This window comes from Cupressus sempervirens, chromosome 10, assembly GCF_028749045.1.
Source record: "Cupressus sempervirens isolate cs-2001-9-10 chromosome 10, ASM2874904v1, whole genome shotgun sequence".
NCBI lineage: Eukaryota > Viridiplantae > Streptophyta > Pinopsida > Cupressales > Cupressaceae > Cupressus > Cupressus sempervirens.
In genome coordinates this window covers 565,194,443-565,220,447 of record NC_143127.1, presented here as the reverse complement: position 1 = coordinate 565,220,447, position 26,005 = coordinate 565,194,443, and the positions used below count along the sequence as shown (strand labels likewise).

The 26,005-nt window shown below is 32.5% G+C and overlaps 1 protein-coding gene across 1 annotated transcript in view; it reads left to right on the top strand.

Moving 5' to 3' along the window:
* Positions 1-25,404, top strand: part of LOC149535138 (nuclear transport factor 2-like) — a 56,669-nt gene extending 31,265 nt beyond the window's left edge. The window contains exons 2-10 of the mRNA XM_089804922.1: positions 22,647-22,699; positions 22,793-22,930; positions 23,045-23,348; positions 23,468-23,715; positions 23,806-23,992; positions 24,132-24,250; positions 24,330-24,395; positions 24,769-24,847; positions 24,939-25,404. Coding sequence (XP_089661048.1) covers positions 22,652-22,699; positions 22,793-22,930; positions 23,045-23,348; positions 23,468-23,715; positions 23,806-23,992; positions 24,132-24,250; positions 24,330-24,395; positions 24,769-24,847; positions 24,939-25,216 — 1,467 coding nt within the window. The 5' untranslated portion in view covers positions 22,647-22,651 and the 3' untranslated portion in view covers positions 25,217-25,404. The remainder of the gene's footprint in view (positions 1-22,646; positions 22,700-22,792; positions 22,931-23,044; positions 23,349-23,467; positions 23,716-23,805; positions 23,993-24,131; positions 24,251-24,329; positions 24,396-24,768; positions 24,848-24,938) is intronic.
* The last annotated feature ends 601 nt before the right edge of the window (positions 25,405-26,005 follow it).

Genomic DNA, 26,005 nt, shown 5'->3' with positions numbered 1-26,005 from the left:
TCCTAACACCACACCATCATCAAGCAATGTCATCTACTCTTACCTCATTGAGTGCCCTTTTGGGCAATTTAGCAAAGCAGTGGATGCAAGCGAGAGATATTCATCCACTTGGACACATTTGTACTAGTTGTGGAGATATGTGCAGAGGCCCCTAGAGAGATGTTGATGCGATACATGATGAGCATTATGATTTTGATGATGACGTATATGCTGCCCATGCTGATGGTGGTGATGATATTGATGTGTCATCATTTGTTGACCTCATGCAGGGAGAGACAGTTAGGAGCAACAAGTAAAATTTTAATTAAAATTTAAATATAAAGTACATAATTATTTACTTTCTATTCACATGTGTAATTGTATTAACCATATTAATGTATGTTGATTTTGAAATAACAGAGGATGGATGATACTGTTCCTCCTAGGAGGCAGTATTTTATTTTTTTGAGACTTACAGATGTTGGCATCCCTCATATGATATGCACTTTGAATTACACTGTAAAAATGTACATTCAAACTCGAATTTAATAACATGTGCTCATATGTTCTTTTTATCCGATTTTGTAGGGATTGTTAGCTGCTACACAATTTGATGTCAGTACAGGTCTTGATTCATTGACCACTGAGGCACAACCTCAAATACCTACAGTATGAACTTTTAACTCAAGGAAAATAGTTTGTAATATTTTTATGTATGTACATTGTTATTAGCTTATAATCTAAACAACTTTGATTCATGTGTATAATTTTATGTGTTTTGATTTTAAAAAGAGGAGATGGATCGTTCTTATCCATATAGGCCTCGATATAGTTTATTTTTGACTCCATCTTTTGACCATGCGAGACATGCCGATGATTATCGTGCTAGCATATCTTTAGACACATCTATGATAGTGGCTACTACTTAGGTATGATATATATACATGTTTTTATACTATATAAAAAATGTAGTGTACAAATTATGTACTTTGTAATTTATGTATATATAATTTTGACTTAACATTTATTGATCCATAATTTTAGGACTATGTTGCCATGAGTGTTGCTGAGAGTACATGACTAAGCTAGATGGAGGTACCTACATCATCCTTTGAGGTCAGTATTGTGATTTATGTACATACATAGTTCATTATGCTCTTTATCAAATTTTAGAAATGTATGTATTGTAAATTATAGGACCTCATGACTGCCGCATTTGGTAGCTTTCATAGTGCACCTCCTCTTGTTACAGAGGGACACCCATCTCATGCAGTATTATTTTTATTATGTAATGAATATTTAATTTATTTGCAAGCTAGATTTTGAAACCCATTTCAATTAAGCACGTACATGATGAGACACCTCATGTTACACAGGATGATCCATTTGCCTCACGGGGTGTCCCACATGATGAGACAACTCATGTTACACAGGATGATCCATCTACCCCAAAGGGTGTTCCACATGATGAGATAGCTCATGTTACATAGGATGATCCAACTGAGTCCTCTTTGCGTGTGCTAAAGAGGACTGCAGATCAAATAGATTAGGTCTTAGTGGCACCTTTAGATTGTGTTTTTATGACACATTATTTATTTTGATACACTTTGTATTAGGATAGTTAATTGTATTATATGTATTTTTTGACTTCGTAGATCATGTTATGACATGTTAGACCATCACTATTTTTTTATGACTTCTTATCATGCGAGTGTATGTAGTATATATTATTATGTTAGATTATGTTGTAAGTATTCAAACTGTTTTCTTTATTGCGACATATTTTATTCATGTTATGACACATTTTTTAAGTATATGGTAATTTAACAATAATTTTAATTATTTATATATACAAACATCAATTTAAACATGTTTGAATGTAAAAGTAATGGAAAAAATTAGGAGGTCATTACTTGAATTGATAATTAATTTATAATATCAAGTGCACATCTTTAACTTTCAAATAGAAGTAAACTCCTATTTTTAAATATTTATAACATGTTTCACAATACATGTAAGACAATGTTAATGATATATTTATAGAAGAGAACTCAAAATATAAAACTGGTTCAACACATTTCTTCAAATGAGGTCTTATAAAATAAAATTGTAAAACAAAAACACATGTTAATAAAAGCATAAATTTATCTGAACTATGTAAATATGTGTAACTTGGATGTACTCACTATGTGTAATTGTACAAGATGTTGATGTTCGATCCACCTTAACATTTAAATTTTCATAAATTGTAATTGAGACCTGAATAAGAGGTATATATAAGTTTTCTAATTTGCTATTGACAACACATACATACATGTAATTAAATATATTGAGGACATATATAAAAATAGCACAATAAAGAAAAAACTTACATGTGTTTGATTTAAATGTAGTCATCCCACATTACCATCTAAATCCTCTCTCTTTTGCAATGCATCTATGATTGTCTCATGCTCGTCCATTGAAATTGTCCATAATACCTTATTGGCTGGTCTCCCTTTGTTTCTTTCTAATTTGATATTTGTTACCACAACCAAATGAGAATAGTGTAAAATCTTCTTTTCGGATTGGTAGTCTTCAAATGTTGGTAAACCATTTCTTCTTGTTAGATATCTACGTAGCCAAGTGCCAGCTACAATGACAGATCCAACTAGATACTCAAAACCATTATCGTCTACTTGATGACATATCAATTTTTTCTTAGGTTCCACACATCTAGCTAGCCAATACTTAGTCTGTTCATCATTATCATTAGGTGCAATAACAACATAAAAATGTTCTACAAGATAAGATAAAGTACATAAACACTTTAATCACATGTGTACATATACAAATAATATGTTAAAGACATATATGTACTTTAATTATATTAATGACATGTACATAAATAAATAATATAAATTGAAGCATGATCACACCAAAATCTAATTAAATTGTGCATATCAGGTTCTATGAGGTCTGAAATACAATCATAGTCTTCTGATGCAAAAGTAACATTTTGGCCTTCATTTACTATATCATCTTTTAAATGAGTGTCAGTAGGTGCTAATGATTATTCAACCCATCATGTATTTTCGCATTCTTCCCATTCACCTGCAAGACAAAACTGACAAAAACAAGCAAGCTCCCTAGTCCATATAGTCCAAGTGTTAGAATATGAACTCCTAAATGAATGCGATTCAGCTGATCCACTATTTGTATGATAGTCATATCTTGAAAGGATATTCTTCTCTTCAACTAGGTAGAAGAAACATTTGATTGTAGAGTTCTCACTTGATCCCGTGTATAAATATTTGTTACACCATTTTACAATCTCATGTGCATTTTTGAATTTGGCTTTTTCCTCAAATTTTAATTGCTCTCTACTAAGGGCTCTCTTCATGCATGCACCAATACCATCATGTTCTCCTTTACCATGTCCAACCTCAAAAAAACTCTACACATGTTCGATGTTAGTTTGCCTATGTATCCTACTCAACCAATAGAACATTCTAGCATTCTTGAATTGTCTTGTACAATTATCTGACCATATCTAATGTTGTGTCATTTGAATTTGTCTCTCTTTTAAATTATTATAAAAGACCTTGAAACAATATTGGACAAACTCAGATGAATGGATTTTATTATCACTCATATAAAAATGATACTCTCTCAATATTTTTTGATCCTCCTCTATACTATCAGGTGCATGCCTATAAACCATACGAACATAAATTGTTACTTGTACTGAATTGTAACATTGTGGTTGTATCTCATCTTGCGGTGCAAGTGTGTAGTTCTCTGCCAAGTCAACAACTAAAAGTATAGTACCAATTGGAAATGTATTCTTACATATACAAAATTTTCCATCAAATCATCTAGCATATTGAGAGTGTTTAACATATTTTGGTATGACCACAGTCTTAAACTCATCCATAAATGTATGACAACTAACTTTATCTGTAACTAGATCACACCTTCCAATCTTCCAATCCTTCAATGGATATTCAATAGTTCTGAATCTTCTTACCTCAACTCATTGTTGTCCAAAAGTAGTCAAAGCATTTTCATACAAACATTCATCTAACAAAGAAAGATTGCCACACATATCACATGTACCAGAAACACATGCATTGAAAAGAAAGTATTGATCATTAGGTGGCTTACAAAATAAACCTGATATGAAATCCTTTATAGTTTTAGGTGGTGTTTTATACCACATTCCTGTAACGTTTCTTTACTATGCATGGTACCACATATAAATCAAGATATATCATAATGGTAACGAAATTGAATATGAGTTTTGCAACAACATTTGATTCTTTCCTTGTTAATCCTTACATACCATGGTTTACACTTTTCAAAAGACCTTTGACTAATGGTAATAATTAACACCTTAGCATCTACAAATTTTCTAAAAAATTCAATTTGAGTCATGTCCAAAAGGTGTTTAGGATGTGGATCGCATATTTTTGACCCAACTCTCAATTTAAGAACATCTCTTGAATTAGGTGACACTCTCGTATTAATTTATGATATGCAATATGAAAAATATGAAGGAAAAATCAAAGACATATCTTTGGCTAATAATCCAATATCTACAAATCCATGAAAATCCAAATTCATATCTATAAAGAGAAATAACAATCTAGATAAGTTAATCACAAAACAAATTGTAGCAAACATTGAGGAGTAACCACAGAGGAAGGTGAAAAATTAGAACAACTCAGTAGAAAGGAGACTAAAATACATAGTATGATTACTTAAGAAAGAGAGCATATAACAGAAGGAGCAATTCAAGATAATGAGGAAATTAGGGAATCAGAACAAAACATCACACTCCTATCTGAGCCTATATGAGAAAAAGGAGTAACAGTTAGAGATATTAGTAGGGTAGAAATAAATGATCAAAATTTGGAGAAGAACCTCATACTAATAGGTTCTAAGCATGAGGAGGAAATTAAAAATATTTAGATATGTGAAAAATGTGTAGAACATAACATTTCAATCGAGGCTATAAAAGATAATCTGAAAACATAAAACCTACTGATAAATGAGTTTATCTTGATTCATAATGATATTGGGGACCATATAGAAATATGGGAAAAATCACACACTCTACATCAGAAAGACTGCATGGTAGATCTGGACTCGTTGAACAAAACTAAAAGAGAAAAAATAGAGAATAAAGAAAGATTAATGTAATGCCCCGCCAAGGGATCCAAAGAATTTCACTAAGTTTGCCAAACCATTTTTTTTTAATACATGAAAAATAAACCATTCACAACTTATACATACTAACGGAAGCATTAACACCAATTCAAGTAAACATAACATACATAACAAGTTACATTCTTTAAGGATCCCTTAACGTTGAATTACATCTAACATAACTAATAATGATACCATCTAGTACTGCATCCACATTAAATAATAATGAAAAGTTCATTGTACTTAAATTACAATTCTGATTGCTCAATCATCCTCTATACATGTCACAGGGTATGAAAGGCTTTAAAGAATATACATTCTTATAAATAAATTACATCATCATACTAACTCTAATCCATGATGCAATAACATAAATGAAACCACAAACCATACATGACACATCATCATAAAACATCCATCATAAAAGATAACCATATATCACAAACATAAATAACTAAGTGCACGGTTCCTCCCAACAGTTAATAGCATCATTAGACCATTGTGGATCCTAGCCATCCCTCCGTGTGTAACATTCCAAATCACCGAAAAGATCATCGGTATTAATATAGTAGGAATGTCACTCCTAAAACATACTATATCATAAGTAGAAAGTAATCTAACATGCAAAGTAAAGCATAAGATAACATCGTGCAAATTATCAATGTAAGAAACATACAAGTAAATACATCCATCATAGGATATATCATCTATCATAATGATCCAAGAATAGAATGAAGATAAATACCAACCAAGAATGCTCCAGCCATGGTGTCTCGGACGAATCTCAAATGATAAGAGTGGAAATACACTACCACTCGACCGCGTGGAGCCTAAGTGGTCCACTCCCACCATGCTAAGGAGACAATCTCAAGTCCCAAATAGGCTATCAAAAAATCACATAGCAAAGATAATCTCTAAGTCCAGGAATCCTAAAAGTATACTAACTCAAAGGTTCCAATCACAAAATCGACATCTAATCTCAAAGGCACAAAAATAAGTACACTACCAGAGTACAAAAAATCTATAGAGGAGACTTTAGCTACATACTAGGGAGTGTCATCACATGGCTTCTTGAGTTACCCTGGACCGGTCTCTCATTAGACACTCGACCCTCAAGCGTTGAGTTATCCTGGACTAGTTACTCTGAACCCCGGACCCTCAACGTGGCACATGTGGAAACTAAGAAGCCCTCTCAAGAAGATGAGGCACTCATCCCATCCTTAGTCTATACAAGCACTCAAGGCATAGGTGGATCAAATATCTCTAACTTATCTTTTTAGTGTGTTTCCCCCCATAAATTTTAATTACCAGATTATCACTTATTACATAACTTGCATTAGGTTACCCTGGTATTGACCACTTTGGGCCCCGGACCCCTATGGAAGCCACTCTCAAAGTCATGCACCCAGTACAACCTCTCCTAAGCACATAAATCCACAGCTGTGTCCCATACCACAACACTCATAAAGATCAAACTCGGTACCTTAACAGAAAATCTGATAATAAGATGGTTCTCCCATCCAAGAACACATAAAAGCTCCACAAAATATACCTCATAAATATAATCTCCAACATGAATCATAACATCCATTGGTTCTTAACAAGCAACCAAAATATATCTCAAAATCATACTGATCGAAGACTCCAAATTGGTTGAGTCAAAACATGTCACAACATGACATCATCAAGAAATAAATCACACTTCAGCCCCATCATGGCAACTGGAAAGTAATCCAAGGATAATTGATTGATGACTCAAAAATGATTAGTTCAAGTGTCTCAGATACACATACATCTCAGCTTCACACATGAAGACTGATAAACAATAACAATTAGTAAATACAAACATTTCGTAGAGCACACGATCACATTACCATGGTTGGGTTTAGAAAGATTGAGACCAAATAAGATCATCATGCCATCACATCTCATAACCCTCGAGCCTCTGGTAACAACCTAAGACTGGTCAACACTAGTCAACCCAAAAACCCAAAACAAGAAGCATAGAGAATACACGATGCAAACACATGTTTTGGTTTTGCTATATTACATAGTTGAATTAAGTGTAGAGGTTTCCAATTTTCTGTTTGCAAGTATACTTCACGTATATAAGCTTAATCATTTGACCTAGAAGTCAACCCACTTGTTTCCCCGATAACATTATCCTTCCATTATTTAAAATTACATTCTAAGAATAACTGAAGGATAAATATTTACTCATTGCACTAATCTTCATTGACCCTTAATTAAATTGTTCTCTTTATTTAACTAAGATCCATATTCTAATTGATTAACTCTTCTTCAATGTTACTTCAACTTTTCAACATAATCAGAGGATCATTATTCGTTATATTATAAGAAAGCCAATTATCAATCTTCGAATAAGAAGATAACAAAAAGACTAACTAGCCTTACTTAAAACACCATGCTTTATTAAATCATTAAATTAAGTAATAATGCACATAGGTACACAATCCATGACCCTATATCATTTAATTAAAACTTAATTAAATATTACTAGATTTTAAGTCTCTTAATTTAATCGTTATAACAATTAAATCATCACTAATAACCATTAAAATATCTAAAGTCATTATTCAAGTCATTAGAATAAGACTCATCAACTTCGATGTAAATACTTAACAACTTCACTAAAAGAATCGATATTAGCATATTAGTTAAAACTCTATACATAACTTAATTATCAATTAAATTTAATTAACTCTAATTAATTAATTAATAATTACATATCCATGGCAACATTTCAATTAATATCAGTTGACTAATAACTAACTATAATTTTGTAAATTAAAAGTCAACTATAATTCAAATCTCTAATATTCATTTTAATAGTTCAATAACGGCTTGTTATTATTTAATAGCAAGTTATTAGAAATCTATAATGACCTCATTCGTCACTCTTTAAAAAGTATACTAATGTTTTCTTATCAAACCCATATTATTGATAATCAACTATATTCCATTTCATTAACATTTGAATTTATAATAATTTAATAGCTAAGTTATATTAAAATAAATCTATGATGGTAGATTCTTCATTACATTGTTAACAACAATGTCACTAGTAATTGAATATAACTTCGTTAAGATACATTCCCATGAGTCATTAAGATAAATAAATAATCAAATAAATAATTTATAATCTCTTTTAAGCACCTCGAGGACAATCAATAATCTTTGATATAATAATTGCCACTTTGTTTCTATTAACCACTCTTATTAAATTCGATCTACACTTATCTATTGATTTCCCGTAAGTCAATGTGGAATTTTACTGAATCCCAATACCATCGATAACAATAATTGAATAGCTTAAATCTTCGATCTATAATACACTAATAATTAGCCTTAATTAAATTAAATTAAATTAAGTTAATTATTAAATTCTAACTATATCACTTATTGAAATTTAATTAACTTGATTAAAACTTTATTAATATATTATATTACATATATATATATATACACACACATACACACACACACACACACACACACACACACACACACACACAGAGACACATACACATAATAACTTAATATCCAATTGAATTACAATATTATATATATATAGTTAATATCTAATAACTTCAAAATTGATTAACATAAATTTACCCTTGAATTCATATATATTATAAATTTCATATCTCATAACATTGTTCATATTATAAAATAACAATATTAAAACATTTGTAAAATGTACAAGTTGACACTAGAAGCTGTCGCGGGTACCCTGCAACCCATCATTGTATTCTGACATAAAAGTCATAATCGTTGACTGGCATTATCTCCCTACTATGCAATACATATATGGGTGTGCGGCTTATTTAAAAGGAGCCACCCCAATTCGCAGGTGCTCTGCGATGTGCCATGCACTTCATTATTGCTATAGCATGGGCCGTGGGGGGGTACGGGGTAGGTAATCCGCCCCTCCCTAAATCGGTCGATTTTTTTTAATTTAACGTTTTCAAAAAACATTGCTCTCGAATGCTATTCAAAATTTTAAATAAAGTTTCTTCTCATTGCGATTCTTATATTAATGCTTCAATGAATATGTGTGTGTGTGTGTGTGTGTGTGTGTATAAGTATATGTATATATGTATGTGTATGTGTGTGTGTATATATATATACACACACAGATTGTTATATATATATATATATATATATATATACACACACACACACAGATTGTTTTATATATATATATATATATATATATATATATATATATATATATATATATATATATATATATATATATATATATATATGTATGTATGAAGATATGTATATTTAAAAAGACAACATATATATATTTTAAACACAAAAATGGTTTTCTAATTCTTTAAAATAAGAATTTCTCTTTTAAAATAATTGTTCTCTCAATATGACCATAGTCCATCTAATAGGTTTGATTATAAAATTAAAAACTCTTTTTAAATCTATTTATCAATTTGATTCTAACTCAAACCCAAACCCGATTTAGATCTAATTCTTTCTCATTTGGAACTAGGGTTTTCTATTTTTTTCTTTGCAACCAAATAGATACATATCTAGATTCCAATTTCAAGATTAAGGATTCATTCATGGAATGTATTTAGAAACATATAATAGACACGATGAAGACAGGAAGAGGAAGAGTGCAAATAGAATAAGTGAAAATCACGAGTGCACCTGGACACTGATGCTAATTCGCCATGCCTTAGAAGTCCATAGAAAATCCCTTCCTTCTCCAACATTCGCAATTCCTCCAAGATCCAAGCCAACCAAAATTTCCACATGACTAGAAGTTCTTGAAGAAGAATAAGAGTATGTAAAAACATATGAGCATGTAGAAGCATATGAGCTTCTCAAATGCATATAAGCTTTGAAGCTTGTCTAAACACACCAGGAGAGCCTCTATTTAAAGGCCTCTAAGATGCATCTAGAAACAACTAGAAGATAAGCATGACAACTAAGCATGAGGCTTCTCCAACCTTCTAGATGAGTCATAAGGTTGTAGACACCATGTTCTCAAATAATATGCTAACTTCTAAGTGTAGACAACTTGTGCATTCTTAGAGTGCAAACTCCTGTGTTGTTTACATGACAATTCTCGAGAATTTGCAAACTCCTAAATATTAAAATAATGCACATTAATTAATTTAATATTTACTTTACTCTTTCCAATTTAATTAATTAATTTATTAAATCTCATGCACGAACTTTAATAATTCTACTTGTTTTATCTTAATATATTTGTATTTTAATCACATGAAATCTAGAATCTTTTAATAATTTTAATATATTTTCCACTTTTAAATTTCATTTTCAAAACTTAATTTCTAAAATATTTATTAACTTAAATAAATATTATCACATTCCAACTTTAAAATTATAACTTTTATCTTCAAATTTAATTATTTTATTTAATTAATTTTCCAATTAATTAAATAAAATAAATATTAAAATGTCATATTAATTTTCCATTAAATTAAACCATTAATTAAATATTGTAATTAGGCTTAATTAATAGAAAATACTCCAAAGACTCTTAAGGTAAAATGCGAAAACCCATCATAGCCAAAATACATACAAAATCGAACCAAAAGGGTTAATATCACGAATTACATCATCCAACGTATTCGAAGGGTACTCAACTCAGATACTTGTCCTAATTTTCAATTAGGACAAATGGCTTAAAGGGTTGAGATTTGGAATTGAGAATTCATCTCCCCTCTCTTTCCATTGAGATAATGTGATAGGGTACGCTCATCCTGGCAAATTCAAGGAAGTCGATACTGGGTACCTACAACCTGCATAAAAATCATGCATGTATAAGCACAATATATATACTAAACTGAATAGGAAATGGTAGGAAGTGGTTCATCATGTAGATCCCAACTAGCAGGTGACTACGACTCCCTTCCTTAACCACATCAGATACACCATACATAAGAACAAACACGCACACCATACACATGCAAGTATGGGGTAAGTATCCATAAGAAAGCACATATGATAATAAGTCATCTAACTAATCATCATCAATAACTGCAAACACTTAAATAATCATCATATATACTTGACATGCAGAGTCTAAGAAATCTCATCACATATTAACTAAATCCATAACATAATATCTGAAAGTCTCAAAACAATGCTACTAACCATCAACATAAAACTAGCCTTAAAAGAGTTTGACAAAAATGCGTCCTAGGGGCAGGCACTACAATTAATTCATGTTAATCCTTCTCCACAGAATAACCAACATATCCTGGGCACATTCCAATAAATAGAAGTGGACAAGAATCAAGAGAATCAAACAGTCAATGGAGAACCTAATGAATTAAGAAAAAAGGAGCTTACCACTGTTAAGGATAGGGAAACACTTAGAACTTCAAACTCCAAACCTCTCTCATCTAAAATAGACAAGATTCTAAAATCCCAAGAAGGTGTAGTAATCATAGATTTGGAAACAAACTATGGACATAATTTGAATTAAATAGAATCACAAAACACAGTGGAGAGAGGAAAAAAGAGTTCACAAGATAGTCCTAGATATTTTTTAAAAAGTAAGCAAAAGTTCTGGCAAACACCAGAGAATGGAAGAAATCCATTTACATCAACAAGAAAGAGTCAAGAAATAGAGAAAGATTCATCAAGCTCTAAGTCTATCAACCCACTAGAAACTGTAAAATTTAAATTTGAAATTGATTCCACACCAACTAATGGAATAGAACTGGTTTATTCAACTGGCTAGCAAAATGTATGTTCAAACAAATTCAATGAAATATCTAGGAAGTAGCAACCTTGCTGAATGTATTATGGACATACAACCTGGGGAATATGAAAAAAAAACAAATAATGAAGAAAGGCTCTCCAATGAATTTTGGGAAGCATTCAGAGTAGTGGATCTATTGGAGGAAGGACAAAAAGCTATTAAGGAAAATTTAAGTAGAGGAATGGCCGAGGATGAGACAATGATGGAAGAGGAGGAGAGATTCATCCAAGAGAGATTATTAGAAGAAGTCAGACTAGAAGAATTGGAAAATAAGGAAGAAATAGGTGGAGATGTAAACCAACAAGAACAAATAAATAAGACAAAATTAGGGATAGCCAAAACTATAGATGGGATTTCTTTTACAAAATGTGGGGAACTAGAAAAAAAAAAGAAAGGCAAAAAATCTCTAATAGAGCTTAGAGAAGAAGTTAGTAATGCAAAAAATAAGAGGAAAATCCAAGATACTTTGAAAGGTGGGAAGGGGAAGATCCTTCCCACTAGACAATGAAGATAACATCCTAGAATGTTAGGGGACTAAATGCCCCTAACAAAAAGTGCTTACTTAATTGCAATTATACCTTGTTTAACTCAGAACAAATAATGATATAGGAAAATAAACTAAGCAAACAGGAAGGTGAGAAACTAATTCAAAAACTTGGCATTTGGAAGACTTTATTGAAGGAATCAGAAGGAGCTTAAGGAGGAATTGGTTTCATTTAGGATTTGTAGAAAATAGATTTAGAAGGAATGTCGGCAAACAAAGATTGGATGGGGGGAAGAGTTAAAAGCTATAAATTAGATATATAGTTCATAATTATAAATGTATATGGTCCAATACAAAAGACATAAAAGGAAATTCTATGGAATGAAATCAACAACTTTATAAACCTCATCCAATAAGAGAATGTCTAGGTTGGAGGAGACTTTAACACCATTCTAGATCTAAAAGAAAAAAGTGGGGCAACTAAAAACATAACACAAACTATGTTAGATTGTAAAGAATGGTTTCATCTAGACAATCTCATAGACGTCCTCCCTATGAACAGATAGTTTACATGGTTCAACAGGCGTAGAGACTTCTGTCAGATAGTAGAAAGACTAGATAGATTTATCTTAAGAGGGAATTTGTAGACATTCGACTACATAATCCAATCATCTAATTTTCCCTACGCCACATCAGATCACTTCCTAGTCAGCCTAGAAATCTTTAAGCCTCATAAACCAAAAAGAAATCCATTCAAATGCAAAAAATGTGATTTATGGATGAAAGCTTCATGGAAAACATTAACGAATGGTGGAAAGAAGTAGCAAAAGGGTCCAAAATATTTTGCTTCATTTCCAAATTGAAATTACTAAAATAGAAAATCTTAAAATGGAATAAAAAATACTTTAGAAACATCTTAATAAGGAATGGATAGAAAAAAAATTGAAAAAGAAAAATAACTAATACACAAACACAAAGACATCCTAAACAAAGAAGAATTTTTTTGGAGACAAAAATCATGAGAAACGTGGCTCCAAGAAGGAGATCGCAACACCAAATTCTTTCATAACAACATAATTGGGAATAGAAATATCAACAAAATATCCAAAAGCAAGAATATTGCAAGCACTATTATAGATATTATCCAACACAAATAGTGTAAAATTTTATAAATTACTGTAAAGACATTTTAAACAGTAATGAACATTCAAATCTCATTCCTTAGAATATGATGCTAGAATCTATACCAAACCTAATCATTAAGAAGATAAAAAGATGTTAAACAAAGTGTTCATGAAATAAAAAATAAAAAAATTCCCTATTTAGTATGAATACTGATAAGTCTCTAGGGTCGGACAATTTTTAGGCTTTCTTCATTTAGAAATACTGGCATATACTAGGTGAGGCTCTATGTGCAGCCATAGAAGCAACTAGAAAATCAAGCTCTCTATTAAAATAAATTAATAACACCTTCATTGCACTTATCCCTAAGAAAAATGATCACATGGATCTACTTTCGCCCTATTGCTCTTTGTAATACCATCTATAAAATTTTATCCAAGACTATAATACATAGGATCAAGTTAGTCCTCCCCAAATTAATTAGTGAGGAGAAAACAAGTTTTATACCCAATAGGTCTATTTTGGATGGAATAATTATCATTCAACAATTAATACACTTAGTACAAACTCAGAAATCAACATGCATGCTAATGAAATTAGATATTCAGAAAGCCAATGACAAAGTAGATTAGAGATTCCTTTGCAAAAAACTAGAAGCCTTTGGCTTTTTGCATCAATGGATTAATCTAATTTATAATTGTATATATCAACCCCTAAATTTTCTATTATTATTAATGGAACACTCGAGGGATTCTTCAACTCATCTAGAGGAATTAGACAAGGAGATCCAATCTCATCCTTTCTTTTCAACATTATGGCATAAACCTTTAGAAGAGCTTAAAAAAGGCCCAATTAGAAAATGAGATAACAAGAGTGTCTATCATAGAAGAGTGAACAATATTACACATCAACAATTTGTTGACGACACAATAATAGTAGGAATTAGTAATTTAATCTCTACATATATGAGAGCATCCGAACAAAAAGTAAATGAGAAAAAATCAGAAATCTTCATCCAAAACACCAAAACAAATATGGAGAATAACATTTTTCAAATAATGGGATATAGGAAAGGAACTTTCCCTTGTAAGTATTGGGGTATCTAGATAGAGAAAGGGTCCAAGAATGGGAAAGGTTGGGATCCCATAATTGAAAAACTTGAAAAAAAAACCAATAATTTGAAAAGTAGATGGCTAACAAAGATAGGACAAGTAACTAAGATCAAATTAGTACTATCAGCAATACCATCTTATCAAATTTCATGTCTCTCATTACCTAAAGGAATAAAAAAAAAAATAGACCATAAATTAAGGGATTTCCTTTAGAAAGGGGCAAAAGAGAAGAAAAAACAAGTGTCAATAAAATGAGAGAGTATATGTAAACCCAAGACTCAAGGAGGGTTAGGAATAAAAAATATCAGTTGGTAGAATGAAGCCTTTGGAGCGAAATTAGTATGGAGAATGTATACAAATAAGTATAGTAAATGCACAAAAATATTATATGATAAATATCTATCCAATGGCCTACTTTCTCTATTTCGCACTATTAATCCTTTGCAAGGGTCAAACACTTGGAACTTCATGATGCATTGTAGACCATTAATCTCTAATTATCTTACTTGGGATATAGGAAGGGGAGAAGAAGCCTTATTTTGGGAGGATTCATGGGATGGGCTCCCATCTCCAAACTCATATTCTCTCTCGAAAAAAATTAAACTCAGGTTGACAAACCTATGAGGTAGATTTGTCAAAAATTAAAAATACCAAGACACTAATAACCTAACAAAAATTTGGAAATGGAAATCAGTGGAAAACGCTAACCTAATAGAACAAGAAAAACTCTAGTACAAGCAATTTATTAACCTAAGACTGATCAAACACAAAGATCGCTATGAAAAATTAATATGGGGGGCTTCAAAAGAAGGAACAGATACAGTTAAGTTAGGCTATGATCTTATCATAAATTATCAAAGATGGGAGCATATTGAAATCCCCCTCGCTCTTTGCTAGGATCCAACATACCTTCCTAAAGTAGGAATTTTTTTATGGGCATCATCCCAAAATAGAATCCACACAATAGATCAGTTCACCAAAATAGGTTTTAAAGGACCTTTGAGATGCCCCTTACACAAAAAGGCATCAAAGATGGTAGATCATCTCCTCTTCTAGTACAACTTTGCTAAAACATGCTAGCAGTGGCTATGTTAGAAATTGAATTGGTCTACAACTCTTCATTCTAACCTCTGGAAACATCTTAAGAGCTGACCTAAAGATGGACAATCTAAAATCGATAACAACCTCTAGAAAATATCACCATCCATCCTCCTATGGGAGATATGGAAGGAGAGAAATAAGAGAATCTTTAACAATGAAGCATTGCAACCTAATTCTTTCCAAAAAAAAGTTGAATCGAGTATCACTGAAGTCATTAATAATTATCTGAGGAATCACACCAAGGAAGAAGGGGTATTCTCAGAATGGGATGCTCTAATGAAAAAGAATTGGATTAATCTAATCAACCCCCCTAGGATTTATACCAAAACTAATAAGAAATCTTGAGAGAGTTGTATTTTTCTACCCTCTTCGTTAGGTTGGGCAAAGGTAAATTTTGACAATGCCTCTAGGGGTAACCCAAGTATAGTTGGATTAGGATGCTTCATCTCAAACCCAGACAAATGGATTCCCAAATGGGCTAAAATGTTAGGGAGGGTAACTAATAACCTAAAAAAATTAGAAGATCTCATAGAAGGACTCAAGCTAAGCCTGGAAGTGAGAATTAAGATTCAACTTATAGTAGAAGGAGATTCACAAATCATTCTTAATGCAATCTAAAAAAGAAGTACACTAAATTAGGCATTAAATTTAAAACTCGAAACAACACTATGTACTGAAAACAAATTTGAAGAGGTTAGGTTCCAACATGTATATAGGGAAGGCAACAAAATAGTAGATGCCTTAGCAAACTCGGGAGTTGACGAACAAAATTTCACTATTTATAATACTGATGTTTCTTCCTCTATCTATTAATTGAGGAAGTCCTATAACATTCTAACCCCTTTTTTATTTTCCTTTTGTCTAATATTGGGCTCCCCTGTTTAGCAAGGATATTTTTTATTAATCTATGTAATCATTGAACCTTAACCCTTCTAGAAAGAGAGCTAGGGGTGACATTATTACTTTATACTCAAACTTTAATCATTAAAACTTGGGACTCCTTTTCTATCTTCTTGCAAATCTCACCACTCGTGCCCTTGATTATATCCAATTTAGTATGTACCCTATTCTATGCAAATCACCGAGCTTCAGACAATGCTTTTGGTGAAGGACAAAATCAAGGTATTACATTATTAAAAATACCTTATTGCAAGATCTCCCAAATTTTTGGCACAAGCAACCAAAGGCAGGACATCACCTAATTATGTTTCTCCTGCTATTTAAGACTCTTTAAGGACCAGTATGTGATTACGTAGCTAGGTTGTCGTGAGTTGTAGGTTTTAGGAATGCTATCGCTTTGAGTTTTTCATTTTTAATAGTTTGTGTGATGGACATGTCTATTAGATTGAAGCTGAATCTTAGAGAGATGGCATTCTGGGGGGAGATTTATGTCCTTAGGATTAGCAAGATTGTCAAACCCAAGGATGGTCTAATTAGTTGTATCATCAAGATTATTTTGGGTGAGGAGCTCTCATTTTTGGTTGACAGGCCCAAGCACAACTCCAACATCGTGGCCATGTTTTTAGGATCCATCTTACATGTGGATAGGGATATACTGGCACTTAGGGATTTTTTCCAAGCTATTTTTAAGGCACCCTTTCTTTTTGAGTTGGATACAATTTTAGGAAACATTGATGATGACCTCTACATCCCTAAAAGGAGCAAGTACAACATTTTGGACACATTGATTGAAGTCTTCCCGATCTTGATAATAAAGGACAAGAGGGATTTTATGGTTTATAGGGAGCAAATCACTTACAATTGGATGTATCTCTTGGTTGCCACCAACACGTGCATATGTATCGATTAGAGAGGCATGAAGTGGTACTATCAGGTGGAAGACATATTGGTTGTTTAGCTCCTTTCTTCTTATGGTCGCTTTCTCTTGTCCTCCTTCTGATGGTTATTTTCTGTAGGGTTTTCTTCCTCTCTCAGTTTTGTGCTTCTTGGAGTGGTCTATTAGTTTTTGTTCTTGTCTCCTCCCCTAGTGTTTTGTATGTTTTTAGGCTATAGATTTGTTTGTTCTGTCCCTAGTTGGGCTGCTCGGCTTATAGCTTCCTTCTGGTTCTCTTTTTCCCTTTGTTTCTTCTTTCCATTTCTCACCTAAGTTGTCTTGTTGTTCTCAACTCTCTTGATGGTTTTGGTTGTGTCCCGCTCTATTTTCCTTTTTGTCTCCATAGTTGTAAAGATTATGTAGATTTCTCTCTACGCGAAGGTTTGAATACATAAAAGTTTTATATCTTAGGATAAATGTGGACTTATGTCTTTAGCTTTGCTTCCATGAATTTCTTCATCATTTGCATAATTGAATGGTTAGATAATGCAGGTAGTCTACACTTCTTACTGCTATACAATCAGTTGTGAACCATATTTTTTGTCACTAACTTCATTTTCACATTCAATTTTTTTTAAACACAAGCAGGGATCTTTTTGAATTTTCCCAAGATAAACTCTTACGACTCCTTCTCACTTCAGATATACATGCTTAAAAATTTATTTAGTAAAAAGTGGCCTTTTGTCAGCTTATTACCACATCGAGAATATATATAAAGTTTACACCTGGTCATCACCAATCATCTCTGGGTAAAAATACAAACTTGTGTCATCCTTTTGTAAAGGAAAATGCTAACAAAGTATAATTGTTCACCTTCAATGACATAAAACTAGCATTATTATTTAGAATTTGAAAATAAAGTAAATTAATGAAATATGTAGAAATAGATGAAGTTTAGGATTTTAATTTTTAATAATTATTTAGAATAAGAATTGATATATTTTCCTAATTTTTATAGATATTTTTATAGTTGCTAAAAAATGCTAAAAAATAGGGGTCTAGTTCCCACCACAAAACTATATGGAAATAAACTTATTTCCCTTTGATCTGAGACTATGTTATAGATAACATATATATCTAGAACAATAAAAAACACAAATTGGCTTTAGACCTATGTTTTTCTTTTATAATGATTCAAATTTCAACTCACCTGAAATTGATAGTTTTTATCTCCCATCGCATTTAAAAAAACAAATCTATTCTAACCAGAAGAAAAATTATACATTCTGGAAGATGACACTCTCCTCTAGAATGTCATATAATTTTAAATTTGTTTTTATGTGATCTATTATTTTTTCTTTCTCAAAATTGACATCTTTTTGAGTGTTCAAATATGTCCTTGTAAAATTTTTAAATTACAATATACTATATCTAATTAAAACACTATAAAATCTATATGAGAATATTCTTGACTTTGAGCTCTAAAAAATGGTGTTTATATTTTATTAAAAAACATCATAAAAAATAGTAAGAGTTATTGAAACATCAGTTTTCTAAAATAATTTTATTTCTTTAGTTATTGGATACAAACTAGTACTAAACATGAACTTAATAGACATTTCCAATCAAAAAAGTGTGAGACTATAAGTAACTTAGCTAGAATGAATTTATCTAGACCATATGTTTGAATTTTTTTAATTTTTAGATAGAAATACTCAAATTTAGTCATTTTGATAAGTCATCCTAAAAGGTGACACAACTTTATACTTTTACCCCTCATGCAATCAAAATTTGAAACAGAGACATAACTTTAGTACTAATCACAATTCTGATTCCAATTGAAAATCGTTAAATTATAAAAAATTGAATAAGTTTATAGCTAATTTTAATTGTTCAAAAAAACCTCGAACACAAATTTTGATAACTCTTCATCACAAAAGTAGATACCCCAACAAAAGGTCACACATTAACTAAACTTAAAATAGTTAATAAACAAGATGACATAGTTTGATTTTCTTTCAATGCTAACATTTCAAATAATTTTATTGTCAATGAAAGTAGGAAGGGAGGAAAGGAGCATATCCTTTAGCACAAACACAGTAGCTCCAAGTTCATCACTCCATTCTATCACTAATATGATCTAGCAATACTTTAAAATTCTCAAGAAGGAAGCTCCTAATTTTTCCAAGTTAGAATGAAAACAAGCTGAACACACATGTAAACTGAGGTATGCCTCTTTTAAGATGTAAAAATGTATTGTACAAAATTCACGGGAAAGACTAGAGGCTTTCTTCTCCATTCTTTCCTACCAAAGCCCGTTTGAACAAAGAGATTTGTAAACATATTTATTTCATTAATATAAAGCATAAGGCTTTGATCGTTTACCGGTAAAAAAAGATTAATATTTGTTATTATCATTATTAGTTATACATTGTAGAAACTATTTGTGTTATATAAAATATTAGTTTAAAAAAATTTGAAAATATATTTATTATAAAAAAATCCGATTACTCAAAACAAAATCATGCATCATAAATATATTTTTAATTATAGACAAGAGCTTGCAACACAATGGTGTCCTCAATATAGCTTATTTGTTATGATTTTTTCAAATAAGTCCTAGAGCTTGACTAAAATGTTTTATTTTGACAAAGGATTTTAAGACTTTTCAACTTGAAATCATATCAAATCAACTCGAAATCATATCAAATCAACTCGGAATCATATCAAATCAACTCGAAATCATATCAAATCAACTTGGAATCACCCCAAATCAACTCGGAATCACTCGAAATCGGTCCTAATCAACCCAAAACATATCAAACATCTCAAATCAATCATCATTTATCCGCTCTTAGGCATTGTTGTGGCTTTCAGTGCCTTGGAAACCTATCAACTTATCAATCTTATCAATCTGACCTTAGTACTGTCATGGCTCTCAGTGCTAGGTCAAAATATCATTCATGTCATTCAATCTTTGACGTTGTTGATGCTTTTAATGTTAGATCATGGCATCATCAACCATTTTAATAATATTGACAATGTTTTTCAGTGTTATTATGATCGAACCTTATCAATCAATTTCAATCCTGTAGCATTTACAATGTCGGTTAAATGTTACATTTCAATTTATTAATGTCATGTGTCCTTGGCATGTTATCAATTTCGATCTATCAATTAATTTGACCATGGTTTTGGTTTACCTTTTCATCATCTTATTCGATATCCATCATCGTCACATTTTCATCAAAAGATACGGTCGCATTCATTTAATCAATTTGGCCAATCATCTGCTAATTTTCTCTACAGGATTAAATAACCCATAATTTAATCCTATTCCTTCTAATTATTCTTCCCAATTATCATCCTCAATTAATTAATTGATTTATTATCTGCAAACCATGGAAATTCTTAATTTGCTAAGTTCCATTTTTCATCATTAAATCCATTTTCTACTAATTCTTATTTTGTGGAATAAGAGGATTTTTAATTCAAATATTCCATAAAATATTGTGTCATCATGACACTTGGATGTGACAACTCGTGGATCTTCCTTTGACACTTGGCTGAGACTTGTCATAATCAAATATTATTACCTCTTACGCATGTCCCTATTTGGCTTATTTGTCATAGATTCTTGGCTTTAAATGGGTTGAGGAATCTTATGACGCGTCATAGATTCTCTTCCAAATTTGACTTGCATGTGTCATAGAATCTTACTTTTCGCATATTCTGTCATATGCGTCATAGGTATCTCTTGCCACATCGCATGTCTGTGGGTGACAAATCCAATGCTCTCACCCTGCATGAAAATTATAAAATGGACACCCTTCCTCTCATTTCGAATCTAGAATGCTTAAGTCTTGAGTCCTTGAATCTTTGAGTTTTTGAGTCTCTACTAATTTGCATTTTGCATTCTCGCTCTCACAATAAAATCACACTTCAAGTATTCTCATGGCTTTATCCCTATCATAGGCTTTTGCTTCAATCTTGTGTGCACTATAGGCGAATTGGAGCTACAATCATTTGGAGAAGAAAGAAGGACATGGGAGCTACAAACGGTAAAGGGAGTTTTTGATTATGTTTGCTTTCTTTTGATTAGTTTGGCTTTCATGGTAGACTAGTGGGTGCTAATACATGTTGATTGAGTTTGTGATTTGCTCATAGTGTGTTATGCTTTTAACCCGTTTTTCTGGTCCTACAGTAGTATTCTATTATATTTTGTTAACTGTGTCAAGTTTCCCTTTGCATTAGAAACAAACATTTGAAATTTTTGGACATGTTTCATTGAGTTCGGGATACTGGACACTTTAGCGTCCCTTTAAGAGATGCCTGCAGGCCATAGGGGATCACTTCCATGAAGGGGATTAGGATAGCCAACAAAATTCTGAGTATTAGGAAATATGTGCGGGTTAAAATTATCTGAAATTTGAAGTGGCTGGATGATTATTTCTTACCCAACCAATGTTTAAAATTTCTTACCTAACCAATGTAAAGTTAACCAGGTTTGCAAATCATAAAACTAGAAAATAAGCATGCAAGTTTTTTTTTTCCTGCACAGGCCAGCTAATATATATACTAAAATGTTTGATAACCCTACAGAAACAGGTTATTGATTCTTTTTGAACCAGGATAATGAATCACTTAAAAAATCAGACTTTGCTAAAACTTGGAAGAGTGAACGAACCCAAATGAATCTGAGTTCCACTTTTTTGGTGCCAAAGCTGTGCCACTTTCTAAAACAAGCTAAAGTGTCCTGTTCCTGTCTTTGCTCAATAATGAATTCAAATTACTAAGCTCCAAATTGCTGAAGACAAACATGATAAAATAAGGAAAAAAAATTTAACAGCCATGTCTTCCTATTTGACTTGTATAGTCTTTGAATCTTGGCATGAAACCTGTAGTGGGGAAATTTGAAATAGACTTGGAATGATCTGTCTCTTATTTTACTTGGAAATTTGAAATAGACTTGGAATGATCTTGAGCGAGTGTCTACTAGACTAGTAGCCACAGAAAGAATTATCTTGTTTACGTTGATGATGGGGAGTTCTTTACTTAATTTTTGCTTGGCTAACGTGTTTGTTTTGTAACTTAACACAGAGAGAATGGAAGCCCAGCAAGCCGTTTCTGTTGTCGTACATCCTGCACAAGTGGTACAGTCATATTAATGTTTATTACCGATTTTTGGTGTAACGGTTCAATTGGAGTACAACTGATATTGTCTTTCACATTTCCATACATGGCAGGTTGGGAACGCCTTTGTGACCCAGTATTATAATGTTCTTCTTCAATCACCACAAATGGCTTACAGATTTTATCAAGATTGCAGTAAACTTGGCCGGCCAAGCCCAAATGGTGAATTGCTCACAGTAACTACTATGGAGGTATTTCATGAAATTAAATGCTAGCTTTGATGGTCTGGAATTAAATTACGGGGACCTAGTTTTATGTTTTCAAGAATATTTATCGCTTTACTTGCCTGCTGTTTGTGGAGGCAGGGTATCAATCAAATGATAATGTCCCTGGACTACAGTGATTTTAAGCCTGTGATCAAGACAATTGATTCACAGGAATCGTATAAGAATGGCGTATTGGTCCTTGTAACGGGATCATTAAGTTTTAAAGCCAGTGGAACACGCATGTTCACCCAGTCCTTTTTCCTTGCTCCTCAGGACAAGGGTTTTTATGTATTAAATGATGTTTTAAGATACATGGATGAAGAGCCAGAGCACCCAAAGCAGGATCTTGAGTTGGTGAAGGGACTTGCAGAGAAGGAATCCACTGTTTCACTCCCTGAGCCAGGTAAACTAAGTGTATGACATTTTTGGTTATTGGATTTGTAGGACAAAGTACAATTCAAAATTCTGTTATTCTATGTGAATGAATAGTTGGGTACCCAACAATCTTTTTTTTTTTTTCAGCTCCAGTTGTTGAGCCTGAGTCAGTGACTGAGAATGGTCACATCGATGAATCCCCAGTTGTAGAGCAGGAGTCCCCAGCTGAAGAAGAATGTCAGTCCACAGAGCAGGTCCAGATTCCAGAAGTACCTGTTGTTGAAATCGAAACTGTAACTGAGCAACAGACTCAATCTGTCAACAATGAAGTTAAACCTGCACGCGAAGCACCAGCTGTAGTCAATGATGTTGTGAAGAAATCGTATGCATCAATTGTAAGTACTGTTGAAGATTTTCACGATAAGCAGTATTGTGCAACATCCTCAATTATTTTCTTATATTTTTTCTATTGGCATCTTCTATAGGTTAAAGTGATGTCAGAGAATATAGCACCTGTGGTCGCAGTTCAGAAACCTCCTACAGTGAGAACCGTATCTGTAAGTGTTGAGCGCCAACCGAGTAATTCATCTCTGACAAAGGCACCTGCTACTGAGTCTTCTAGTTCGGTTCCTGCTAATGGAACTGACAACAGTACTCTAATTGATTCTGAAGGTTGTGCTTATTCTTGTATTATGTCAAACCTTTGGAATTCGTTTTGTCTGTTTACAGATTTGTTTTAAGGTTTGTAAACTTTTTGCTTGTATTTTGTGTTATTGCCTGGGCTGATGATTTAATGTTTTCTTGTCTGTAGGAAATGGATGCTCCATCTATATCAGAAACCTACCTTATAATGCTACTGCATCTCAACTTGAGGAAGAATTTAACAAGTTTGGAGCAATCAAGCCTTCAGGTGTACAAGTGAGGAGTAAGGTACGGTCTCTGCTGAAGTGCGATGCGCATTTCTTCTTATTCCTTTGATTGCAAAGTGCTGATTTCAATTTTTTTGCAGCAGGGGGGATTCTGCTATGGTTTTGTTGAATTTGAAACAGCAGCCTCTGTCCAAACGGCGCTGGAGGTATGTAATTGGTATCAAACAGTGGCAATTATTTAATATTGTTCTGCTATGGTAGGAATATTGTTTACAAGATCTTCATTTTTATTATTATAGGTTACTTTTGATCGTGGGTTAGTATGTTATAAAATCACTGTTCTATTCTCTTGGACTGTACAGATAATAACACTATTGACCCTGAAAATATTTTGAAATGGCAACCTCTATGCAGTATATATGTTTTGTTATTTCCCAATTCACTGGCTATCTGGGAGGCACTTATTCCTCTGTTGTTTTTCTAATTAACAGATCTTTGGTTTTGTTATTGATCGGTGTCTTGGGAAATTAAATTTATTGTTGTCTTTGGAAATTTAATTTATATTGTTGTTTATTTTAGGCTTCTCCTATTACTATTGGTGGAAGACAAGCATACGCAGAAGAGAAGAGGCCAAATTCTGGTGCTAGAGGAGGTCCAGGTATTTAAACATTAGATCTTGGCTTACAAAGATACTTTGTCAGGTCTGTTCCATTTGTTAGGTGTTCATTGCATTTTTATTTAAATTTCAGCTACTCGAGGACGGCCTGTTCCTGTCAGAGGTGCTTTCAGGAATGATGGAAATAGGGGACGTGGGGCTTATGGGAGTCGAGGGAATGGAAGAAGTGAATTTTCCAATAGAGGTGACTTTGGAAACAGGGGCAGGGGTAATTTATCTGGACGTGGCAATCTTGCAGAGGACCCAGAAGGATTCCAAAGGGTTGAACAATTTCGGAATAGTGTGAGAGGTGGTAGGCGAGGTGGAATGGTCACAAGTAATGGGCCTAGGGTGGGTTCTGTTGCTGCATGACATGGCTAGAAGATGCTTCTTGCGGCTTGTTTTCTTGCAGAGCTTACCAGTTTTAAGTTGGAATTTTGATAGAAAACTGTAGCTTTCTTTCAAGCAGGCTTCCATTACAGGGCCGGCAAAAATGAAAGTTTAAGCATTTGTACTGGGAACAATTTTGCATCCATTCTATTAATTTGGAGTTTACTTTATTCAATTTCAAATTAGAATTTATTCAATTATTTTCTTTGAAAAATCCCAACTCAAGTTTTGATATGAGATGTTTTCTCACTGGAAATAGCTTTATATAATGAGTGAGTCAGTCAGTCAGTACAGAATTGCCAGATTCTTTATATTTGTCACATTTTGAAAGGTTTGTGCATATTGAAAGAAAGTATTCAATGCAACTGGGGTTTCTCAAATCACATTATCACTGTCAATCGTATAATGTATGACCAAATTTTTATTTATCGTCAGTTATATTCTTTGCGGTATCTTTTTAATTTATTTATAATAGTTTGACGGCTTCTCTCTTAGATGTAAGGAAGGGTCTGGTTAGAGAGGCAATGCTCATGGTGTAGCTCTAAATTTGGAACAACAGAAGAACTTGTTGAGGAAAAATGAATATTTGGAATAATAGAAATGGTCAAGATGCTAACGTCTGTTTATTTTTTCTTTTTACTTTTTAACTGAGTTTGATGCTTGATAATAATTTTATCTTAGGGTACCAGTGTTCTATAGTTTTTTTTGTTTTGGTGATTACAATGATGTGCAAGTCCATATTCATTTGAAGCATCAGTTGTTAATGTAGAT